Genomic DNA, 23,426 nt, shown 5'->3' with positions numbered 1-23,426 from the left:
CTTGCCACTTTAGGCTTTCTCTTAAAATTTGTGTGAAGTTGGCCTTTTATATCGTTATATATATTCTTATTTGTTATAATAGAAGAAACATTTTCATTACTTAGTGATTATATTACTTCATCTTTGAGAACTCCTCTTGCTGCCACTTCCCGGCTTCTGGCTCCTGGCTTCAGATCAGCGCAGCTCCAGCCATTGTGGCCAACTGGGGAGTGAACCATCGGATGGAAGACATCTCTCTCTTCTCTCTCTCTCTCTCTTTCTCTCTGCCCCTCCTTTCTCTGTGTAACTCTGACTTGCAAATAAATAAATAAATCTTAAAGAAAAAGAATTTGTAGAAGAAGTGCACTACTAATCAATTCCATCAGCAGCAGTTAAATCTATGTTTAAGAAATATTGTAGATTCTATAAAGAAATCCAATTCCATCTGTAAAAAAAAATGTATCTCAGAATTAATGTAAACCTGCATTGAAGATAAGGCATTAACTCTGTATGAGGTAATTGGATAGATGCATACATGGCTTGATAATGGACATGTGGATAAGTCATGTTAATAAGCACCACGTGTTGCACATAAAGCTTATTAGGCATTGTGCAAAGTGCCTTATCGCATCTCAAATTTATAAGAACCAGCTGTGATTTTAATAACTCCATCTGTATGTGAGGCAACTGAGTTTTTAACTTTCCAAAACTATGCTACTAGTAGGTGATGAATTTAAGATTCAAACCATATCCTTCTATCAACATACCCAGGAGCTTAGAGGCTTAACCAATACACAATGACTCCAAAATGGATCCTGGCCTTAAACATGTGCTGGTGAGAGAGAGTTTGAAGTGACTGCAGGGAAATGTATGCAGTGCCTTTAATTTTCTGTTTGCTTTGATAAAGACAATAACACACAGGGAGCCACTGCAGGTCTTTTGAAGAAAAGCATTGTAACAGCTGTTCCAACAACCTGTGCAAAAAGGGAGGCTGAAGAGCTGTCCCCTCCCTTTAATGAAGTCCTAGATATTGCCTTAAATTGCATGACAGGTTGCATAAAAATGAGGCTGGAAATTTGTCTTGATTGATGTACTTATAACCTACTTCTGGGAACATGAATATAATCATATGTTCAACCATTTAATTTATGCTCAAACCCTCGTAAGTCATAAAAGCAAGCTGAGAGTTTGGCATAATATTGAACAACAATGGTTTGCTCTCTAAATTTGTGAAGCATTGCCTTTTCTATTTGGAGAGATTTTATCCCTTAGAGTAATAAAAGTAAAGACACCAACAAAGATGATGATAGCTAATATTTATTGAATATTAACTGAATGTCACACTCAGTCTAGTGGCTTATAAATTAATATATAAGTGCTGCTGATATCCTCACATAAGCACTACTCTACTGTAAGCACTGCTTTTGTTTTATTTAATTTTCATCTGCAAATTTCAAACCCATCTTTGCCATTCAGAGATGAATGCAGTCTGATCACTAGTCCAAGAGAAGTCTGTTGTCTACTAAGAAGAGACAGGCACCCAAGGCCAGTGCAGTTAGGGTTACAATGAAGATGGTTGAGTTCCTGACTGCAACATTGCTTCAGTTGTCCTACATCAGTTTCACCGCTTCTTCACAGTTCTAGAGCAAGCATCCAGAATCACAACCTTGTTCCTTCTCTTTTTGAATACCATGACACTTACCTGGCTCTTCTGCCAGATTCTTTTTCTTTGTTCCATCTTTCACACCACTGACACATTCAACTCCCCCAGCCACGTTTTAGTCATGTCTTCCTTTGACTCATTGCATCTAGATTCTAGAATCTTCATTAACTCATGCATACATTAAAAAAAAAAAAACTCAAGCTTCTTGTTTTAAGACCTTCCACAGTCATATTCAAGTTTTATCCTTTTACTCTCCCATGAGTTTCAAGTCTGATTTTCAGCACAATAACACATGTGCTGAGGGAAGAGGTCATTGCTCATCCCTACCTCCTTTCTGTAATTCATGCCAAAATGACAGTAATGTCCCACACTGAGAAACCCAGGGCTGAAGTATAAGAGTTCAGGTCAGGGACTATGTCATGTTCTTTATTTAATCACTCAGTGTATTAGATATTACTTTGAACAGTTGCTGAATTGAGAGTCAAATATTATTTGTTGAAATGATAAAATATGGGCCTGCAGATGTTAGGCAATATAATATAATGTTTATTTATTAGTATCTCACTGTATTTCCATGGAAAATGCCTAATAAGTGGACAATGGTAAAAACAACAACAAAAGACAAAAGGATTTCTACTGCATTTAGAGATTGTGGTGAAAGATGGATTGATTCTCCTTTTATAGTCTCTTTTGCTCTGTAAAAATGACCCAGCAGAAGGAAGACATCAAGATTCTTGATTAAAGTGGGTTTAGTGTTTTTAGGAATGACTCAAGGAAGGATGAACATTCTTGAAACACTTGAGTAACAGATGTTTCCCTGAACATGGCACATTTCATAGAGCAAATCTCAGAACAGTATAGGGTTAAAAGGGACCTTAAAGATCTTTGTTAAATAATAATTAGACAAAAGAAAGTTTTTATAACATAATTAAGTTCCTGTAGGAAATAAAAGGTTTGTAGAGCAGCTACTCTTCTACCTCACAAGTTTCTCTTGACTTCAAAAATGCTCACTTTTAGGAAGTACATTAAAACGCTGTGACTAATGACATCAAGCAATGTGTGGCTCAGACCACACAAAACCAAGTAGGGTAAACTTTCTCTTGCCCAGTTGATTTTCTCAATTTAATTTTTAAAACTTTTACTTATTTTATTTGAGACATCTTCCACCTGCTGGTTCACTCCCCAAATGCTCACAACAGTCTGAAAGGGCTGAAATGAAATGAGGATCCTGGAACTCAATCCATTTCACCCAAGTACTTAAGTCATCATCTCCTGCCTTCTAGCATGCCTATTAGCATGAAGCCAGATTGGAAGTAGAAAAGTGGGGACTTGAACCAGGCACTCTAATATGGAATATGGGCTTCCTAAGTAATCACTTAACAGCTTGTACCAAATGCCTGCCCTGAGTTAATTTAATTTTACAAGAAACTACATGTTTTTATGTTCCCTGAGTATTTGTGTTTGATATGAAATTCATTGTCATTAGTAATACAATAGAATTATTTTACTCAGCAGAGTCTCTCTCTCTCTCTCTCTCTCTCTCTCTCTCTCTTCCCCCCCTCCCCTCTAACTCTTTCTCTCTCTCTCTCTCCACATACACACACACACGGATTTTATGAGTTAACCTCTCTTGAAAGGTGAATTTTAGGTAGATAGTTAGAAAATAGCCTATATGTGTGTGAGAAGGGGCTAAGGAGGACAAAGTTTCTTTATCTTTTTTTTTAAGATTTTTTATTTTATTTATTTGAAAGAGTTACAGACAGAGGTAGAGACAGAGACAGGTCTTCCATCCGCTGGTTCACTCCCCAGATGGCCGCAATGGCTGAGGCTGTGCCGATCCGAAGCCAGGAGCCAGGAGCTTCCTCTGGGTCTCCCATGCAGGTGCAGGGGCCCAAGGACTTGGGCCACCTTCTACTGCTTTCCCAGGCCATAGCAGAGAGCTGGATGGGAAGAGGAGCAGCTGGAACTCGAACCTGTGCTCTTTTGAGATGCTGGCACTGCAGGCAGCAGCTTTATCCACTATACCACAGCACCAGCCCCAAGAGATATATTTCTAAATGATCACAATAACACTTAAATCATAAACAAGATTGGCTCAAGGCCAGCGCCGTGGCTCAATAGGCTAATCCTCTGCCTTGTGGCGCCGGCACACAGGGTTCTAGTCCCGGTCGGGGCGCCAGATTCTGTCCCAGTTGCCCCTCTTCCAGGCCAGCTCTCTGCTATGGCCCAGGAGTGCAGTGGAGGATGGCCCAAGTCATTGGGCCCTGCACCCCATGGGAGACCAGGAGAAGCACCTGGCTCCTGCCTTCGGATCACCGCGATGCGCTGGCCACAGCGCACTGGTAGTGGCGGCCATTGGAGGGTGAACCAACGGCAAAAGGAAGACCTTTCTCTCTGTCTCTCTCTCTCACTGTCCACTCTGCCTGTCAAAGAAAAAAAAAAAAAAGATTGGCTCAATAGCATTTTTACAAAAGCAACACCGAAAGAATGAACTAGATTCGAATAAGCCAGAAGATAGTGCCAGATCATAAAACTCTGTTTAGGAGAGGCAACTGTCACATGAATTTTTAGATATTATAAGCAGGTCTGAGGACATTTTTATTTAGAAAGGCTTTTCTTTTCTCCCTTGAGCCAGTGGATCATTACAAATTTTAAATTAAAGATGATATGTAGGGTTTCGAGACCTTTTTTTTCCTACTGTCTACATTTTCATTTAGGAGACATTCATGCTGGGAAAAAAAAAGGAAACTACTTTGTTAGCATGCATCAAAGTAGGTCAGCTCCAATAGGGCAGAGAGCAACTTAAAGGAAGAAGACCCAGGCTTCTTAGAAGAAGGCAGAAAATACTAAAGGCTGACCCCATCGGCAGGTGTTCATTTATTGGCATGCTTTCATGCAGAAAGAATGGAGCATGCTAAATTGAAGGAGTGTTGGGACCAGCTCTTTCATCTCAGATACGCGCTGAGAGAGTTTCCAGTCCTAATGCCCCTCATTTTCAGGGCAGTGATATTGAAATAGGAGGCAGGCTATCAAGAATACACATCGTATGTGGTAATAAATGTGCCTGGACTGTTTCTAAGGAAGTGCCAGCCAAAAGGCAGCTTCCGATAATGGCTTTTCAAAAAATACTGCTGATTTTTATCTTACTTTCCCACAAATTTTTATAATTTTTAACCCCTTTCAACACTTTGTGTGTTGTTCTTGCCACCCAAACACGTGCTTTTCTTAAAAGTTGTTTCTTAAAGTGGTGACATAGTCAAATAAGTCTTTTTGACCAGGTCAACAGTTTTCCACTGCCTCATGCCTAGATATAACCTATGCTATTAAAATGCAAATAAATAAATAAAAATGAAGAACTCTTAGAATCATTTTGTACTCTTAAAGGGTTTGGATGCAGTAGAGGATTTCTGTCTTCCGTTTCACTCTGTTTTATCAAAATATCTTGTTATTGCTCATATTGACTGGACTATTAACAAGGTTTTATCACATGTGTGATGCCTTGCTCACCAGATCCAATGAAGGTGCAATTGAAATGTACTGGCCTGGCTCACATGTAAGGCAAAAAATAAAACATGGAAAAATCATTTTTTGAAAAATTTCTTAAATTGACAAAATAATAGAGTACACCTGACTTTTTTTTTATTATTTTATTTGAAGGCAGAGTAACAGGGGGAGGGAGACAGAGAGGCCTTCCATCTGTAAGTCTACTCCCCACATGGAGGCACCATCCAGGGCTGGGCAGGCCAAAGCCGGGAGCCAGGTGTTGTCCCAAGTACATCTGAGTTTGCATATGTAACCCTACATGATAATTTCACTCAAAGTGAAAATTGAGGAATACCGAATTTTAAGGGAGGGAAAGACCAAAACAAAGAAAGCATAGAAGGAACACCTAAACACAGATGTCTTCATGTTTAAATCATTGCGCTTTTAAGGAGGCACTCTACTGTCTGCCGAACGCTGAGTGAGTAGCCAATTCCCACGTGCACCTGATAACTGCAGAGTTTACTCCATTCCATTTTAACATGGATCTCCTGTGGCATTAACAGATGTCACTTGATTTCTTTGTCAGTGTGAGGATTAAACACCATGGTGGAGACTCCTCTTTGGGATGTGGGTATTGATGGATGAGAATATAAAGAAGTAGATAAGAGTCTTGGCCCAGTGCCAAAACAGCCCATTGGGAAGTCTCATAAAACAAACAAGGCTCATGACTTGATGCTTCCAAATAGCAAAGTCCATCTGAATCTGAGCAGAGCAAAGGCCTCGAGGAGCTGCAGAAATGACCGGTGCTTAGGTAGAAACTATTTTTCACTCAGAACTTGAAGAGGGATGTGGAGCTTCTTGATTTGCCTTGAGTGGTTCTAGTAGCTGGTTCTAGAATCTCATTATCAAAACACATATATGCTAAACTTGGTGGCAGCTTCTTACTCTGGCCATCCTTGACGTCAACCTGAAAAGGAGGGCTGATTTTTAACCAACAGATCTGCATGTGAGAGCTGCACTCATGTCCTATCAAACATTTGAAAGAAGCCACAATCCTATCAGCCATACTTTTGACTGGAAAGAAATATCCTCAGGTATTATTCCTCTTGACTTCTATTTTGCAACTTTCCTTCTGTCCTTGTAGTCTGTTCATTTTTCTCCTTTGCTGGGTCTTTGAAGTTCTCCAAGGCTCTGGGCTAAGGACATAAACCCTAATGCTGGGTAGATCAACTAACCTATCTGGAAAGAAGTCATTCTGAACAGCACCTGGCTCTTTTGTCTGCTTCACTGAAAAGTAATGGTACCGGGTCCATGACATACAAAATCTAGCAGAATTTCCTAAAGACCCAAAGAGCGAGTCTCCCCATTGCACATGTTTTCATCATTGAAATAGATTTTGGACACGTTGCTGCTTGATGAAACCTAACAATGTAATTATATACATGTTATGAGGTTGATAAACTGAAATCCTGTTTTTCCTAACAGAATTTTCTTAGTCACGGGAGATGAAAGTAGGCTTCCTGTGCTTCAAGAGCTTTAAAGCCTGAAGAGAGGCCAGCACTGCAGCTCACTTGGCTAATCCTCCACCTGCAGCGCCAGCACCCCAGGTTCTAGTCCCGGTTGGGGCGCCGGATTCTGTCCCGGCTGCCCCTCTTCCAGTCCAGCTCTCTGCTGTGGCCTGGGAAGGCAGTGGAGGATGGCCCAAGTGCTTGGGCCCTGCACCCCATGGGAGACCAGGAAGAAGCACCTGGCTGCTGGCTTCAGATCAGTGCAGCGCTGGCCGTAACGGCCATTTGAGGGGTGAACCAATGGAAGGAAGACCTTTCTCTCTTTGTTTCACTGTCTAACTCTATCTGCCAAAAACAAACAAACAAACAAACAAAACAAACCTGAAGAGGGACATGGTGTGCATGCCCAGGTGGTCTGGATGAATTACAAACACAGTGCTGTCCTGTTTTTCCACACAGCCTCCATTGTGATTGGGAAATGGTGGTGTGAGATGGAGCCTTGTCTAGAGGGAGAAGAATGTAAGACACTCCCTGACAATTCTGGATGGATGTGCGCGACAGGCAACAAAATTAAGACCACACGAGTAAGTTCACTAATTTCCCATGTCTCATGCATGTTACATACTGAGCTCTCTGCCTTGGTGTTGTGCAAATAGCATCCAGAGAAACTTTGAATGGAAAAGAAGGAAGATTTTTTTCCTGACTGAACATATCCGTAACTGTGCAGAACAGTGTCTGTTCATGAATAAGTCAGACTTTGAACTTGACTTTTCCACATAGAGCAGTGTAGTGCTTCTCTTACAGACTCATAAATAAAGCTGGGCTGCCATAGCCTGAGGGAAAGGGAACAGTGAGGTAATTATTCGAATAATTCACATAACAATGGCACTCAGAATGACAATCAAATAAGGGCCTCATCTAATTCATTCAGACTGTTTCAGCCATTGTCTCCAGCTCTTTAAAGGAATTATTTGATGGCATTTTAGAGAAGTGAGAAGGTTTTTGTGAGGTGTTAGAATCATTTCTTGATTTCGCTTGTTAATTCAGGAGTAATCTTCAAAATGTACAATGACAACCTGTAGGAAAAGGCTATCCCACCCTCAGAATTGGTGCCTAGAGCAAGATAGAGACCCAGTTAGGGCAGCCACTAGCCCTATAGGGACTGAACAGTCTGGGAATCATGAAGGGATTGGAGGATGCTTGGGAAATATCAGACAGCGATGATTTGCCCACTAATATAAGTGCATGTCAATATTTTAGCAATAAGTATATTTATCTACATATGTACCAACTCAAGATAAGCCCTGGTATGTATGTGTGTGTATCTGAATATTTTTAAAGCAAGCTCCACCAGTTACAGACCTCATATATTAAACTTTACATATATTAAACATCTACCAAATGATGCCTCAATTTGAAAGGGCATCTCTGAATCCAATCCCATATTATGAGTCTTAATGTGATCCTTCTCAGCATCATCTCTTCATAAGTATACTTGACTCTTTCGCTTGATGCTAAAGAAAATAAGAGTGATGTTATCTAATACTCTATAAAGCTCTTGTTTTTCAAATATAAAATAAGTAGAGATACTTTGAATGTCAAATTTGGTTGCCTCTATAGATCATATTAACCATGGCCATACCTCTCTAGCCTGTGGCTAGGAGGAACTTCTGAACTACCCTGCATTGCTGACACACTTCTGCATGTACCCATAGCTCACCAGGGACTATTGTGTTTCATTTCAAGGCAACATGTGCAGAAAAGAATATTCAAAAATGAGCCTGGCTTTTGCCATTTCCCTAGAGAAATCATTTTGATTAGCTAGGGGAGGAGGAATATCATACTTCCCTTTGGTCATTTTTGCCTGAAAATGATTTTGTCACATAATTTGGAGGTGCCCTCAAAAGCTGGTTTGATTTAAGCTACTCTTAATTATGTCCTGTATGGATGGTCCCCAATTACCTACTCTATAAACATGTTGCTACTGGCTTTGTTTCCAAAACTCTATTCCCAAATCTAAAGGGTAACCAATCACTCATTATAGAAGGTAAGTCTTGCTTTCATGATCTCTGCAGACCTAAAACTCAAGTACACGAAAATAAAGATAGTCAAATGTTTTTGAGATTCAAATACATAAAGTTCTAAGAGAAGCAACTAGGAGACTCTTTGGAAGATATAATATAAACTCAAAAAAAATAAAATAAAAATTGTCTCTTCCTCTTTATTGACTTCTGTGACTTCTTTGATTTGACCTCTGTCAAGTATATTACAAAATGCTTGAGCATGTTTTAAATACACTCCCAAGCATCCATTATCTGGCTTCACAGGAGTTGTGTGCAGAATCTGATCAGGGTCAAGGAGGCTAGAGCACACTGTTTGCCACCACCCTGGATGGGCAGAGCACAACTAGACAGCTGGCTGTGTAAGAGACACACATTGTCCTTGCAGTTGGTTTGAAAACTGAGGATGTACTTATTCTGATGTATGAGTCTGTTTCAAGCCAGGAAATAAGAGTCTACTTTACAGTCATGTATGAGACAACTTAGAATTTTCAAGTCTGTATTTATAGACAGAAAAAGAGAACACTCAAAAACATAGACTTTTTAAACTTTCCGGGAACTCCAACACCTTTGACATACAGTGTCTCCCCTACCTGCCTAGGAAATTCACAATGAAACGTAGTTTGCACACAAAAGTCACCAAGAAATTCCAGAGGAACAGAGCCTTCTGTTCTAGAAAAGTGGTGTGCAAGCCCCTCTCCTGAGATCACATTCTCTGACAGTAGGTTTTTAGTACTTTTTCTTGTACTCCAGAGCCTCTGTGAGCCTACACACTACAGGAATTTTACTTTTAATGATTTCATTCACAAATTCATTTTCTCATTATAAGTTGTACATCTACCTCGTCCTATTCATATCAAAGAGGGAAGGAAAAAAAAAAAACAAAGAAAAGAACATCTTTCGGTCTGGTGTGTACAGCTGATCCAAAGAAAACAGAAAAGAGACTAGGTATTGTGGTGCAGTGGGTTAAGCATCACTTGCAACACCAGTATCCCATATTAGAGCACTGGTTCCAGTCCCTGCTGTTCTTCCAATCCAGATCCTTGCTAATGTGCCCGGCAAAGCAGCAGAAGATGGCAGAAATACCTGGACCCCTGCCGCCTACATGGAAGACCCACATAGAGTTCCAGGCTCCTGTGTCCTCCTAGCCCAGCCATGGCTGTTGCAGCCATTTGGGAAGTGAACCAGTGGGCATGAGAGATCTTTATCTCTCTTTCGCTCTCACTCTCCTTCTCTTGTTTCCACTCTGCATTTCAAATAAATAAATAAATCTTTTGTAAAAGTTGAAGAAATAACCCAAATTATTAATGGCAACTGAGACTTGCCATCATACTATTACTTTAAAAGTAACTCCAATGTAGAAATTATTGCAAGAAAAATCTCTGGACCCCATTCTCTTTCCCTATATTAAAAAAAGAGTTTTTTATTCTTCTTTGTTTATATTCTTTTGTTAATATTAAAGAGAACAGATTTCATGTATTCCATAGATACAATCCTACTTTTTAGGTTACTTCCAAAATAATAATTCTAAGAGAAAATTCTCAGGAGTCTTGCAAATGTAGATAAGCAGATGTTTCAAAGTGTGATGCATTTAAAATGTTCTGATACTCATTTTTTAAAAAGGCTAGAGAGTGAAAATTCAGTGTTTCGTTTAAACTACCAGACAATGATAATGGTGACTAGCCAGGGTAACAGGCTACTTTCTAAGGACCTTGGGACAATTGCATCTGGGTGACTATGTTACTGAAGGAAGGAGAAAGGAGATGTGGAATTGGGCAAAAATCTTTTGGGGGTATTTGGGAGAATACATAAGAGGAGAAAATACAAAACATAAGAGGAGAAAAAACTCCCGGATGTCACCATATAGGAAGGAAGTTGGCAACTCTGAGAGGTTTCTCAAAACCAGCTTAGAGTAGAATAAAGCTAGTGGCACACACTCTCTAAGTAGAAGAAGAATAGTACATCTGGATGAAGTTTCATGGCCAAATTTTACCTTACCCCTTCTTGATCTTAACATAAATTGCTTCATTAAACTGCTTGGCTAAAATTAGTAGTAAAACTAACTAGTCTGATTATTGACTAGTGCTCTTTTCCTGTTGTTTTAGATATCCACTCCTTTATTTATTGACTTTAACCTAACAAATATGTAAGTTTAAACATTATAGAGACTATATCCCATGTACTCAGGAACAGTGGCTTAATTTTGAAAGACAGACTTCCCCTGGAGGAAATAAATTACTTGACAATGATGTGATAATTCTATCTCAAACTTAGCATCAGTTATTTGAGGACAGGAAGAAGAAGGGGGCTTGAAATGAGGAGAAAACCAAGGTCACTTGAAAGGAAAAATAGCAGATTAAAGCAGCAGCACATAACCCAATGTAAAGCCTTAGCAAGCAGCAAACAACTTTGGATTTGCTTCAGTACAATATGAGAGGCTCTTCCAGACTAATGAGATCAACAATTCGTACACAAATTTCATTCCTTAAAGGAGGGGTTATCAGAGCTGAGATTGCACAAGTGACTACCATGGCCATTTGTTCAAATTGGCCCAACACTAATCCAACATACCATTTGTCCACAGTCTACTGGGTCCTACATCCTGACAGTAACCCAGGTTTTGTGAGTCTCTACCTATTCTAATTGCCCCCACTGTTTTTATATGAGTGGAATGAAAAAGTACCATCTTTGACATATCTCAACTTCTCTTCAACTTGTACATGCTCTGAATGTTCTGAAAGCCCATAGCTTTCTAATCCTTACTTCCAGTCCATTTTTGCATGAAATACTTTTTAAGAGAAAGAAATAAAGATTCTAAAGAGATAATAACAGTTGCTGGCCAGAGGGATAAACTATTGGAAAATAAGAAGGAAACATTAATAAGCATGAAAATGTTGAGAGATTTGAAGATTACAGGAAGGCAGGAAGAATAAACCAAATGGTCCTATCACTGTTACCTCAGATTCAAGTGAACTCATTCATTTTTTTTAGCCAATAAATATATTAAAGGCTCTACTATCCAAATTTACTGTATTAACATCTTGTGGATGTGCTGGTGAACTTGACAGAGGTCCTGGTCTTCCACAGAGACCAGGGTCAGAGGAACAAAAAGGTAATTTGCATTCCATTTTGGAAACACCACTTTCTCCTCCCCCAGTGTAAGAAAAAGGCTAGATAAAGGCCACTGGAATGTAGGAAATCAAAAGGAAAGGATATGAAAATAAATACATGGATATTTCTCATACATGCTGACTTTTGTCCAACCCATTTTGGATGCAAACTTTTATTGCTGTTCCTGCCTAACTCTAAAAGCTTCAAATGGACTTCCACTCCCGGAATCAGAACACTGAATTTCTAAAACTATAAAGAATTTAGAGATGACAAGAAAGCCATTTTTTCCTTGAACTCTAAAGACTTCAACTCTGTTAAAATCATCAGTTATGCTATACAACAGTGGTTCTCTGTGCATGTTTGATTTTAAATATTTCATTTTGGGGGACCATATTCAAATGGATTAAATTGAATCAATAGTTATAGAAGTGTGCTCTTGACTGCCCTTAACAATGTATCCTTGAGCAGAGCAGTTGTCCATCTTGCCAAGATCTCCTATGTTCCTGTATAGATGTGGTCTAACCTTTGTGATAACCTTATACCACCACTTTGTGTCTTAGAACAGCTCAACCTGAACAAGACCATGAAGTGACCTGCTGAGGTCAAACTGCATCAGATAGACACAGGAGTGATTATGTAATTGGCAGGGCCCCTTGAAAAAATGAAAATGCGGGTTTTTGCTCAAAAAGTACTAAAAAGTTCAAGAAAATAATAACAGGGCATTAAACACAGTGTGAGGCCCTTTTCAGAACCCTGTGCAGCTGCATAGGTCACACGTCCATGAAGAGAGTCGCAGATAAACATTGTTCCAAGAGTCTTTTCCCTTAGTTGTGACACTAATTAACTTAATACAGTGATGAAAATATCATAGCCTGTCAAATATGCTTTGCTCACCATTTGAGAACTGCTGTAATTTTTAAAGAATGTTTTCTTACTTCGGATCATCTGAAGGAAGCAACATCATAAAGATTCAAGAGGTCCTCATTTACTGAATAATTGTATTTTTTTGTGTGTGCCTCCATTTACTACATCTCTCGCTGAAATTCTCTTTGTTTGGTTTCAGATCCATCCAAGAACCTAACAGAAGCTTTTGTGATAATAAAGGAAAATCATTCCTGTGGAAAACACATTTTGAGAATTCCAAACATCTTACACATTTACAAACCAAATGGATTGCTTCTGTGCACTTTGACTGGTTACCAGATAATCATAGTGCATTTACTGTGTGTAATGAAATACCCCATAGTGAGAAGACTCGGAGTTTTTGGCAACAACATTGAAAGTGGATTTTTAAAAAGGGTTTTCTCAGTGAAAATTGTGGGTATCATGAAGGATCAACTGTCTTCTAATTTGGATCTACAGTTACTTTGTACCATTTGAAATATATGTATATATAATATTTTGAAATATTATATATTCTCTTCAAGAAATGAACAGTACCACTGTTTGAGACAGCTGGTGTTATCTATTTAAGTTTCAGATGTCTTGTCTATTTTGTTTTGTTTTGGTTTTTGTCATTTTTCTTTCTATCAGCAAGGAAGATATGTGCCCTTTTGAGAATTCAATGTGGTAATGCCACTGGAAGGCCAGCTACAGGTGGACTCCTGGAATTTGAGGCATCATAAAGATACTGAATCAAGAGCTTCCTTCTGTTTCTCCCAGATGGCCCAAGGAAGCACATCGTCCTGTTTTATTGCTTTCTACCCTGTGCGATATTAGCATGCAAGCTTGGCTTACATAACCATACTTTATATTCAATTGATATATGATAACCATTCTAACCTCTTCCAGGAAAATATTTTTAGAACTACTAGCTTTTTCACAGATAAGAAAATGAGGATTCTAGAGGGAACTGCTCCACCATGCTATTAAGACTCTGGCAGAGCTGTGGTAGGAAGTAGATCCCTGTATCAATAAGTCATGTAAATACAATGTCTTAAGGCTTTGTATAGCTGTCTTAGACTGCAGAAATGTCCTCTAACTAAATCCAAAGTCTGGCATCGTTAACTACATAGTGCTGTAGCAACAAGTCTTATCATGGCATCTCTTTCTATGTTTGATTTGCTTTTTCCTAGAGAATTCAGCTCTCTTCTGGTGAGATAGGAAGCCTATGAAAGCAATTAGGTTCCAGAATGATCTATGTGACCCAATGTTGGACAGCCCTATTAAAGTGGTAAATAACTTCTTTCTAAATCTACTTGTCCTCTTTATTTGCCATTTGTTTTTACTGAATCACCTTTAACTGAGTCCAAACACACCCTGCTACAATGCTCACAGGTACCCTAAACTTCCTTGCTTCCATGATGGTCATTATTCCCAGCCACCAAGAAATCTACTGCTCCTATTGCAGAGTCCTTTGTCAGCAAGATGCATTATCAAATCCCATACTCAGCCTACAAGAGTGATCACCAGGATGACAGAAATGGAGCTCATGCCCCAGAATTAATTATTGTCCATCTTCTTTAAAGTTACTCAGTTGATACTTAAAGGAAGAAAAGATCTACCTAGGTTTTCATTTTCTTGGAGACAGCAGAACAGTTCTTTGCATTGCTATCCAATCATCTGCAAGCATATCTGCATTTTCTTTAAAACCTCCTTGCTGAAACACATGTGGATAGGACTTCTTATTCTGGCAGCAGCACAACAGACCTCATAATCTGGACTTTCTAGTCTTAACTCTCAAGTGAAATCAAGATGCACCTTGATCTCCACCAACATGGCCTGAAGTCTGAACAGATGTGTTGACACTTTAACCAGATAAACTGATTCTGTATCTTGAACTTCTGTAAAAGCATTCAGAAATGGAAACAGAATCCTGACTGAAAAACTTGACTTGCCACTTTCATAAATATTTGCCTGCAACCACATAACATTTATACCAGCAAATCTGAATTTTTTTGGATTTATAGCAATATGCTAAAATTTGCCTTGCATTATAAACTCAAATAATTTTCCAGAACAGTACATCCCAAAATTGTGAAAAAAAAAAAAAACTTCCATCCACATTGGAGAAATATTTCTAAACAAGGTAAAATAGAAATACCAGGGGAGTCATTTGATCCTTCAGTACATCAAAGGACATTATGTATCTAGAAAGACTAGAACAGCAGGAGTCAAGTAAAAAGATTCCAGAATCCAGACACGTAAATTGCTCTAAATAATAGGATCCACAAGAAATTATTTCTATTTCAGGGTATAGCCACTATATTGGCATATTTTCTTTTAAGAAAATCATAAATCTAGATTTTAAATATAATTTACTAGCATTTCTAAAAAGCAATGAATTCTTTCTGCTGGAAAATGCAACATTATTATTGCCTTAAAATCTCTGAACATGGGGAATTCACTATGAGATTAGTGTTCCTTGGAACATTCTTTTAAAAATATTGATCACAAATGAAAATCCAATGAGAGAAAAAAATACTATTTTCTTTTGCAAGACCTTACATGAGCAGGCATTCTTCATAATTCACAATAAGTGACATTCACAGCTTCTCCTGTTCTCTAACCAAAGGCTTTAAGTCGATGGAAGAGCTAGTCCAGAGGAACACACACAGTAGTTCATTTCCCTTTGGTCAATTCATGCAATCATCGCCCTTGAAAAGACCTGGAGAAAGAAACAGGGAAGAAGACCACATCAGAATCGGGCAGCCGTTCTATAAGATAGTGCAAATATTTGTAAATGTCATCAAATTCTGTTTGGTTTTAACCAAGTCCCTTACACAAATGTGTGAACTATCAAGTTGTGTTTAAATTTAACTTGCTCCAGTTTGGGGGTACTCAGCAGCTACCATCTGCCTATTGAATCTGAAAACTTATGGTGTAAAAACTATCACATATTTCTGGTAATAAAGAGCTCAGTGTGGTATGACTAATACTGATTTTGAACTCATGCATCAAGTATGATGAATAATGTTATAACATCATTAGAGCACAGAGTTTATTTCCTCCCTTGGTAAATAGGAAAATGTGGCTTCTTTGTTGTTGTTTTAAGATTGATTTATTTATTTGAAAGGCAGCGTTAGAGAGGCAGATGCAGAGAGAAAGAGATCCTTCATTCACTGGTTCACTCCCCAAATGGCCACAACAGCTGGAGCTGGGCTCATCTGAAACTTGGAGCCAGTAGCTTTCTCCAAGTCTCTCACACAGGTGCAGGAACCCAAGGAGTTGGGCCATCTTCTTTCACTTTCCTAGGCCATAGCAGAGAGCTCGATCGGAATAAGAGACTTGAACCTGTGCTCATATGGGTCACTGGCAATGCAGGCAGCAGCCCTACCCACCACACCACAGCACCAGCCCCAGCTTATTTCTTAAGATTTTCCAGTAGAATAAGGTGCATTTTGTGGTGATTAGCTGTATCTATTAACAGACTTGTCAAACACACTGAAAGGTTTACTACTTGGCTTTTCTTCTGTACAGAATGATAAAGAATGTTTTCACCATGACACAGTTCAACATCTTTTTTCAATCAAACTGAGTGTAATTTTCAACATGTTGTGTAGTGATTTTATTATGTGGTATTTTATGCTGCCTTGCCATTGTCATTGATACAATAAGTGATAGAGGACATAAAAATTGTTTACCTGAGGAGATCCACCACATTCCTCATCTGCAGGGGTTATACACTCCTTCCTAGGAGATCAAATATCATCCATTGTGTGTCTTTCTCTTTTAATTAAGCTTAATAGTCCTATTTCAAAAGCTATTGCTTGACAGCAGAGTGCCAAGTCTCTTTTCATGTGTGGTCCCCTTCTAAATAAAAGACTGTTTAGTAAATTGGAGGACTCAAGCCACCTCCATCTCTTTTACAAATGCAAGAAAACATGATAAAAGGCACTGTGTGCAGAAATGTGAGCACTCAGGACTAGTGGCAACAGCAATAGAATCTAATTTTCTAGTACCCCTGGGCATAATATGAAAGTGATTAAACAGAATTATTTGCACACTTCAAAGTAAAGAGAAGGCCATTAATTGTACACAGATACATCTCAATAAATCTCCTATTAAAAATTTAGAGATTTTAGGTTGAGTAGGCTAGGATTTTTGTTTTCCTTTGTAAAAGAGCTCAGGGACGTAATATTGGATGTCATGGCATTCTCATCATTGGGCCAGGAGCAGCTCTTATTTATTTGAGTTATATAAATAAGCTTTTTTTTTTTTTTTACTTTTTAAAGATTTACTCCCTCTTTTAATTATTCTGGTAGCTAGCTCCATTATTTAAAAAATAGTAACTGACTACAAAGCATGGAAGTTAGGATTCTAGCCATAACTGACAGATCCATAGTCCAGGCAATGTTTATGCCTGATTACCATCTGCTTAGAGAAGCTATAAGCCAAGAGCAGACTTGCATGCACGTCTTGGGGAAACCTGAAGACACAACTTCATAGGAAAATGTTTCTCAACCAGTAGGCCATGGCATATAAGCACGTGTCCACACATTATGAAGTGGGTTGGAAGTGGTTTCTTGCTATTACTAAAGTTGCAAATAAAATTATAAAGGGGTTCAGGGTAACTTTTGAACAGGATTTAGAAGACATATACACCTACAGGACGCAGCCTGGAAGCATGAAGAAGTTAAGCTAGGCGCCTTGTAGTGAGCATTTGGTCCCAGTGTATTGTGGCCATGCAGCGTTATGGAGCTAGTACAGTCATGTTCCTCTTTTTTTTTAATATCCTGAAATTCAGATGTTAATAAGATATCTCCAGATTTCTTGTTTATAATCCACTGAAATTTTCTTGAAAGATGTCACTGAGGACTGTTCCGTGAGATACTAGTGTGAGAATCTAGCCTAAAATCACAATATTATCATGTACTAGTGTTTGTATTCTCACACGCTTCTCTGGTGGTAGAAAAGTGACAAGGGGCTGAGCGTTCAGCAGAGTAGTTGAGATGCCACCTGGAATATCATCTCACATGGGAGCACCTGAGGAAGAGTCCAGCCCACTCTCCTGATTCCAGCTTCCTGCTAATGCGTACCATGGAATGAAGCAGGTGTTGGCCCAAATACTTGGGTCCCTCTCATTCATAAGGAAGCTGGATTTGGCGCCTGATTCCTGAGCATTGAGAAGTGAACCAGTGGTTGGGAGTGTGGGGGTGCTTTCTGTCTCTGTCTCTCTCTCTCTCTCTCTCTCTCTCTCTCTCTCTCTCTCATTGAAATGGCAATTCTGATGGCCCTTCTGATGTTCCCTCCTGATAGAAGCATGCCGAGGTTGCCAAAAGAAGCCAAACACTGTACTAGAGTGGAGTAAATGGATTCAATTTCCAAAGTTTCAACTTTGTAGTAACCAAGCCAGCATGGGAGTGAAAACAAGTAGTATAAGCTGACAGATCCCATTGGCTGGTGCTGAAAGATCAAGATTCCATGGGATTGGCTGCTCAAAGGAAACAGGCTCCACCCTCTGCCTCTATGTTCCATACAGAACCTCCCCCACATGACTGTCTGTGACTCCTTCCATCTATGAAAGGCCTTTGTTTACATCTGACTTTTACCCCATGGGCATTCGAGAGTTATTGGTCCTTGGTCTGGAACCTCCCAAGATGGCCAGAATGAGATGCTCTCAAAGTTTCTCACCCCTTTCCCCCCACCACTCTCCTTACCGTCATCACATTCCCTAGTCTCTTCTTGCCACAGTCCAGGCCCCACAGGCACTGTGTCCGTTGAAAAGAGCTCCAGATTTATAAGCAAAAGAGCCTCTCTCAAAGGTTCAAGTCTTTCTTTGGTATCCACTGACTACATAGAAAAGAGGGAAAATTCTCAGTTTTCATACCTGTAAAATGAAGATTGCTATAAACAGTCTAAAGCTTATAGGAGGACTAGGGAAACAGAAAAGTGGGAATGTTTTACAAATATGAAGCAACAAATGAACACTTGGTATTGTTCTCAGATTACTGTTCATACAGTATCATCTAGGAGTTCCCTGTTTTGGTGCTAGACCAGCTCAAGGCAAACAAACTTAGGGGACAAAAATGGCCAAACTGTGACCTCATACTCTTCCTAGAAAGCCTGAAGACTACACAGACTCTGGATCAGCTTTGTCAAATCCCCCATCTGTTAGCACCACAGTCACTTTTTAAGGCCCTGGAAAATTCCAGTGTAACCCACACTTGAGCAATACCCCTGATACTAGCAAGTCACTGCATATTGGAGGTGGTGCCCTGCTGGTGTCCATAATGTTTATCCAGAACTTGACCTGCCAGTGGCCTCGGCCATCTGCTGTATAAGACAATTACCAGCAGCCACACACAGTGTCATGGCCAGGACACTCTTTCTCCAGTCTCAGCTCTCTTGTCGTTCAGACTAATTGTCCAATCAGATTCATATGATTCCCTGCACTACTGCAGAGGTGTGACCTTTCAAGCCCTGGCGTACACTCACCTTGCTGGTAAAAACCGCTTTCCTACACTCTCTTGTTCACTTATTCGTATGACAGGTATCTGATGAGTCCTTTCATTATGCCACACACAGTACTAGATACTGGGAGTCCCTTCAGGCCTTACCTTATTCTACACAAAACAAATGCAGAAGTGAGGGGCCAGTGTTGTAGCACAGCAAGTTCAGCTGCTGCTTGTGACACCAGCAGCCCATGTTGCAGAGCTGGTTCAAGTCCCAGCTGCTCTGCTTCCTATACAGCTTTCTGCTAACGTGCCTGGGGACTAAGCCTCAAGTCAAAGATCACTGGGATGTGGACGGCATGACAAAGAGTTTGGACTTTATCTGAATTGTAGCAGCAACCCATGCAAAAGCAGTTATAAGCAGGGAGGGCTACAATCTGGTTTACTCTTGCAGCAGACACTATGGATGTCCATCCATATCCTCTCTGTATTTATGCACAGGAAAAAACAGATATGTGTCCCAGGGAATGAAGAGAGCCCCTGTCTATCTTTGACAGATCTGAGTGATGTGGAAATTCCTCAGCTTCCTTGCTCCCGGGTGAGCAACACTGAGCTATGTCCTACACAAAGGGCATCCAGCAGGACTTTCTGAAATGTGAAAGTTTTCAGTATCTGAGCTGATGAGATGGTAGCCAGTCAGCAGGGGAGGCTGTCAAGTGCTTGAAATGTGGGAACCGTGATGCCAAAACCAGTTTTTACTTTTATTTATCTTTTTAAAATATTCTTTTATGTGTTTGAAAGGCAGGGAGACAGACAAGTATCTCCCATCCGCTGGTTCATTCTGCCAAATACCCACAATGGCTGGGGCTGGGGGATTTTATCTGAATTGAAGGGGATTTCTTATGGGTTGTTAGACCCCTTTATCATTAATAGACAAAGCATATCCATTTTGCACGTATTATTCTCATACTAGTAAGATGGAAACAGGAGCGTCCTGCTTTCATCTCTCTTACTTGTGTGTTAACATCTTTGTCTCAATAACTTCATAGCAAAAACCCACCTAAGGGCCGGCGCCGCGGCTCACTAGGCTAATCCTCCGCCTAGCGGTGCCGGCACTCCGGGTTCTAGTCCCGGTTGGGGCGCCGGATTCTGTCCCAGTTGCCCCTCTTCCAGGCCAGCCCTCTGCTGTGGCCAGGGAGTGCAGTGGAGGATGGCCCAGGTGCTTGGGCCCTGCACCCCATGGGAGACCAGGAGAAGCACCTGGCTCCTGGCTCCTGCCATCGGATCAGCGCGGTGCGCCGGCCACAGCGCGCCGGCCGCGGCGGCCATTGGAGGGTGAACCAACGGCAAAGGAAGACCTTTCTCTCTGTCTCTCTCTCTCACTGTCCACTCTGCCTGTCAAAAAATAAAAAAAATAAAATAAAATAAAATAAAATAAAATAAAATAAAAAAAAACCCACCTAAGGTAATGTTTTAAGGTGGTTTCCATTTCCAGGAGGGAGAACAGATTGAAGGGTACACAAGCAGAACTAAGGACGTTATTAAGGAGGTAGAGGAGGAGGATGTTCACGGATGAGGCAGATGTTGTGGCACAGCAAGTTAAGCTGCCATTTGGGGCGCCCTCATCCTGGCTACTCCACTTTTGAGCAAGCTTCCTGCGAATGCACCTGAGAAGCAGCAGATGCTGACTCAGGAGTTCCTGCCACACATGTGGTAGACCTCAGTGGATTTCCTCAGGCCTGGATTTGGCCTGGCCCAGCCACAGTTGTTGTGGCTATTTGGGGATTTGATTCAGCGGATGGAAAAACCTGTGTATATGTCTCCCTCTCTCCCTGCCACTCTGCTTTTCAAATAATAAATCACTAAGTAAATCCTTTTTTTCATGAACATTTTGGAGACATCTTTTATGCATGGATTGCAACTTTTTTCACCAAAATAAGCTTACCTTTTAACCTGAATTTCCACAAACTTTTGGAAGTTGCCTTGTCTTTAGTAAGGTACAGGAACTCTCATTCTGTTAGAGGCCGAGAACAGAGCCTTGAATAATGTTATCACTTTCTTGGAAGGAATTAATGACTCCACTACCTAAGTCAATTGTTCAATGGACTTGGCTATCTGTGAACTTGTTGATAAAAGGAGCATATGACCATGTTGTATCTGTCAGAGGAAAGCCGTGGAGATAAACCCTTAGTTTCATATGATTCAATCTGTTGAACTAGTCTCAGTGAAACCAATAATTGTCAATGAGATTTCAAATGTATCTCTTACTCTAAATATTTCATTTTACCAAATGAGTCAAACAAGCTGGGCATCCTAGCAAATGTACTGGGCTAAAAAGCAAATCTTGATGTTAGACCTAACTTAGGGAGTTACCTCCGCTTCGTGAACTGATTCTTGAACTGGCATTCCCTACCGGCACTAGCAGATCATATCGGTGAAGAAATATGATGGATGAACCAAAGAAACAGCTTAGAGTTTCAAAAGACATAGGTAAAAGATATAACTGACTGGTGCCGTGGCTTACTTGGCTAGTCCTCCGCCTGCTGTGCTGGCACCCCAGGTTCTAGTCCCAGTTGGGACGCCGGATTCTGTCCCAGTTGCTCCTCTTCCAGTCCAGCTCTCTGCTGTTGCCTGGGAAGGCAGTGGAGGATGGCCCAAGTGCTTGGGCCCTGCACCTGCATGGGAGACCAGGAGGAAGCACCTGGCTCCTGGCTTCGGGTCGGCGCAGCACGCCAGCCGTAGCAGCCATTTGGGGGGTGAACCAATGGAAAGGAAGACCTTTCTCTCTCTCTCTCACTATCTAACTCTGCCTGTCAAAAAAAATTTTTTTTAAAGATATAACTAAGGCAAACTGCCAGAAAGAACTTTATATGAGTTACAGTGACCTCTAAGAACCTGGTTAGGAAGGCCAAATTCCCCCACTGACCAATGGCTTTCCAGAAGTGCTAAGGGCAATGTAGAAAGCTTCATGTTGCTACGTCAAAGCTACTGCCTGAATCCAGTAATGTGTACGTGTTGGAGAATTCAGGTTTCACTCAAGTAACCTGTTATTTCTGTGTCAATAAAAATTATCTTCAGGTAAAAATGTCTGGAAGGAGTATTGTTAAGAAAGAAAGAACCCTAAGATAAGAGGAGAGATTTGTGCTCCAGCATCAGGCTGTCCTCTGTGGTCCAGTTGCCCTGGGGGCAGTAAAAGAAGGGTGGGGGAAAAGCCAGAGTTGTACGGTGTATGGATTTCTATGGTGAAAGTACTCCCACCATGGCTGATTTCCAGAGAGCAGCATTGAGTTGGTAAGAAATGCTCACTAGGGATTTTCTGCCTGGGCAAGAGGAAGTACATCACTAATGCCAAAGGAAATAAAATCTATCAGAAACTTGCCACAGCAGTGCAGGAATTTGAGAAGTTTGGGTGAGGAGTCACAAGTTAGAGTTCGTTAAGTAGAGCTATGATTGTTAGAATGTGGGGGCTGGCGCTGTGGCGTAGCGGGTTAAGCCACAGCCTGCAGCATTGGCATCCCATATGAGTGCCAGTTCAAGACCTGGCTGCTCTGTTTCTGATTCACCTACCTTCTAGTGACCTGGGAAAAGCATCGGAGAGTAGACCGGAAAGAAGCTCTTGGCTTCTGGCTTTGGCCATTTGGAGAGTGAACCCGTGGATGGAAGATCTTTCTCTCTCTGTAGCTCTGCCTTTCAAATAAATAAATAAACCTTTAAAAGGGTGGGAGGGAAGTTATGGGGTGGGGGGAAGCCACTGTAATCCAAAAGCTGTACTTTGGAAATTTATATTTATTAAATAAAAGTTAAAAAAATAAAAAAAGAAATGTTTCAAAAAAAAAAAAAAGAGTACCAAACCATGAATTAAAATAAAAAAAAGGAAGTGAATTCTGAATGCTGTATGCCAGAGACCTGAGGATAACCTAGCTCAAGATTCTGGAGTAAACCATTAAGGGATTTTTTGTGAATAATTAGGAAAATATTAACTACTAAGAAGCAAATTGGATCCACTCAGAAAAAAATAAAAGAATCATTCAATCATCTTTTTCATTGGCTTCAGTGTTTGACTGATATGAAGGATCTTGTTAAAATGGTGAAGGCAGGTGTTTGGCCTAGGTTCAAAAGCCGATGCCTGTGTTCCATATCAGAGTATCTGGGTTTGATTCCTGGCTCTACTCCTGACTCTAGTCACCTGTCAGTGCAGACCATGGGAGGCAGCTGGGATGGTTCAAGTAATTGGGTCCCTATCACCCATCGGGGGAGACTTTGATTGAGTTCCTGTCTCTTTGTTTCA

General features: G+C 40.4%; 1 protein-coding gene and 1 long non-coding RNA gene across 4 annotated transcripts in view; one reads left to right on the top strand and one right to left on the bottom strand.

Moving 5' to 3' along the window:
* Window positions 1-15,677, top strand: part of TAFA1 (TAFA chemokine like family member 1) — a 566,674-nt gene extending 550,997 nt beyond the window's left edge. For both annotated transcript variants that reach the window (XM_002713298.6, XM_051852227.3), the window contains exons 4-5: window positions 7,093-7,217; window positions 12,868-15,677. In XM_002713298.6, the coding sequence (XP_002713344.1) occupies window positions 7,093-7,217; window positions 12,868-12,885 (143 nt within the window). In that variant the 3' untranslated portion in view covers window positions 12,886-15,677. The remainder of the gene's footprint in view (window positions 1-7,092; window positions 7,218-12,867) is intronic.
* On the bottom strand, window positions 15,277-22,832 carry LOC149124313 (uncharacterized). 2 transcript variants are annotated; one of them, XR_016214220.1, is made up of 4 exons: window positions 21,663-22,832; window positions 18,404-18,536; window positions 16,388-16,436; window positions 15,280-15,411 (listed from the first exon to the last, which is right to left on the bottom strand). It is a non-coding gene; the product is annotated as an uncharacterized LOC149124313 (long non-coding RNA). The 2 variants fall into 2 exon arrangements; XR_016214221.1 differs by lacking the exon at window positions 16,388-16,436 and having other exon boundaries at window positions 15,277-15,411.
* Window positions 22,833-23,426: the final 594 nt, after the last annotated feature.

Source organism: Oryctolagus cuniculus, chromosome 10 (genome assembly GCF_051225735.1).
Source record: "Oryctolagus cuniculus isolate XC-2025 breed Fujian yellow rabbit chromosome 10, ASM5122573v1, whole genome shotgun sequence".
Lineage (NCBI taxonomy): Eukaryota > Metazoa > Chordata > Mammalia > Lagomorpha > Leporidae > Oryctolagus > Oryctolagus cuniculus.
The sequence above is the reverse complement of the archived record's forward strand: the minus strand, read 5'-3'. Positions and strand labels throughout refer to the sequence as shown.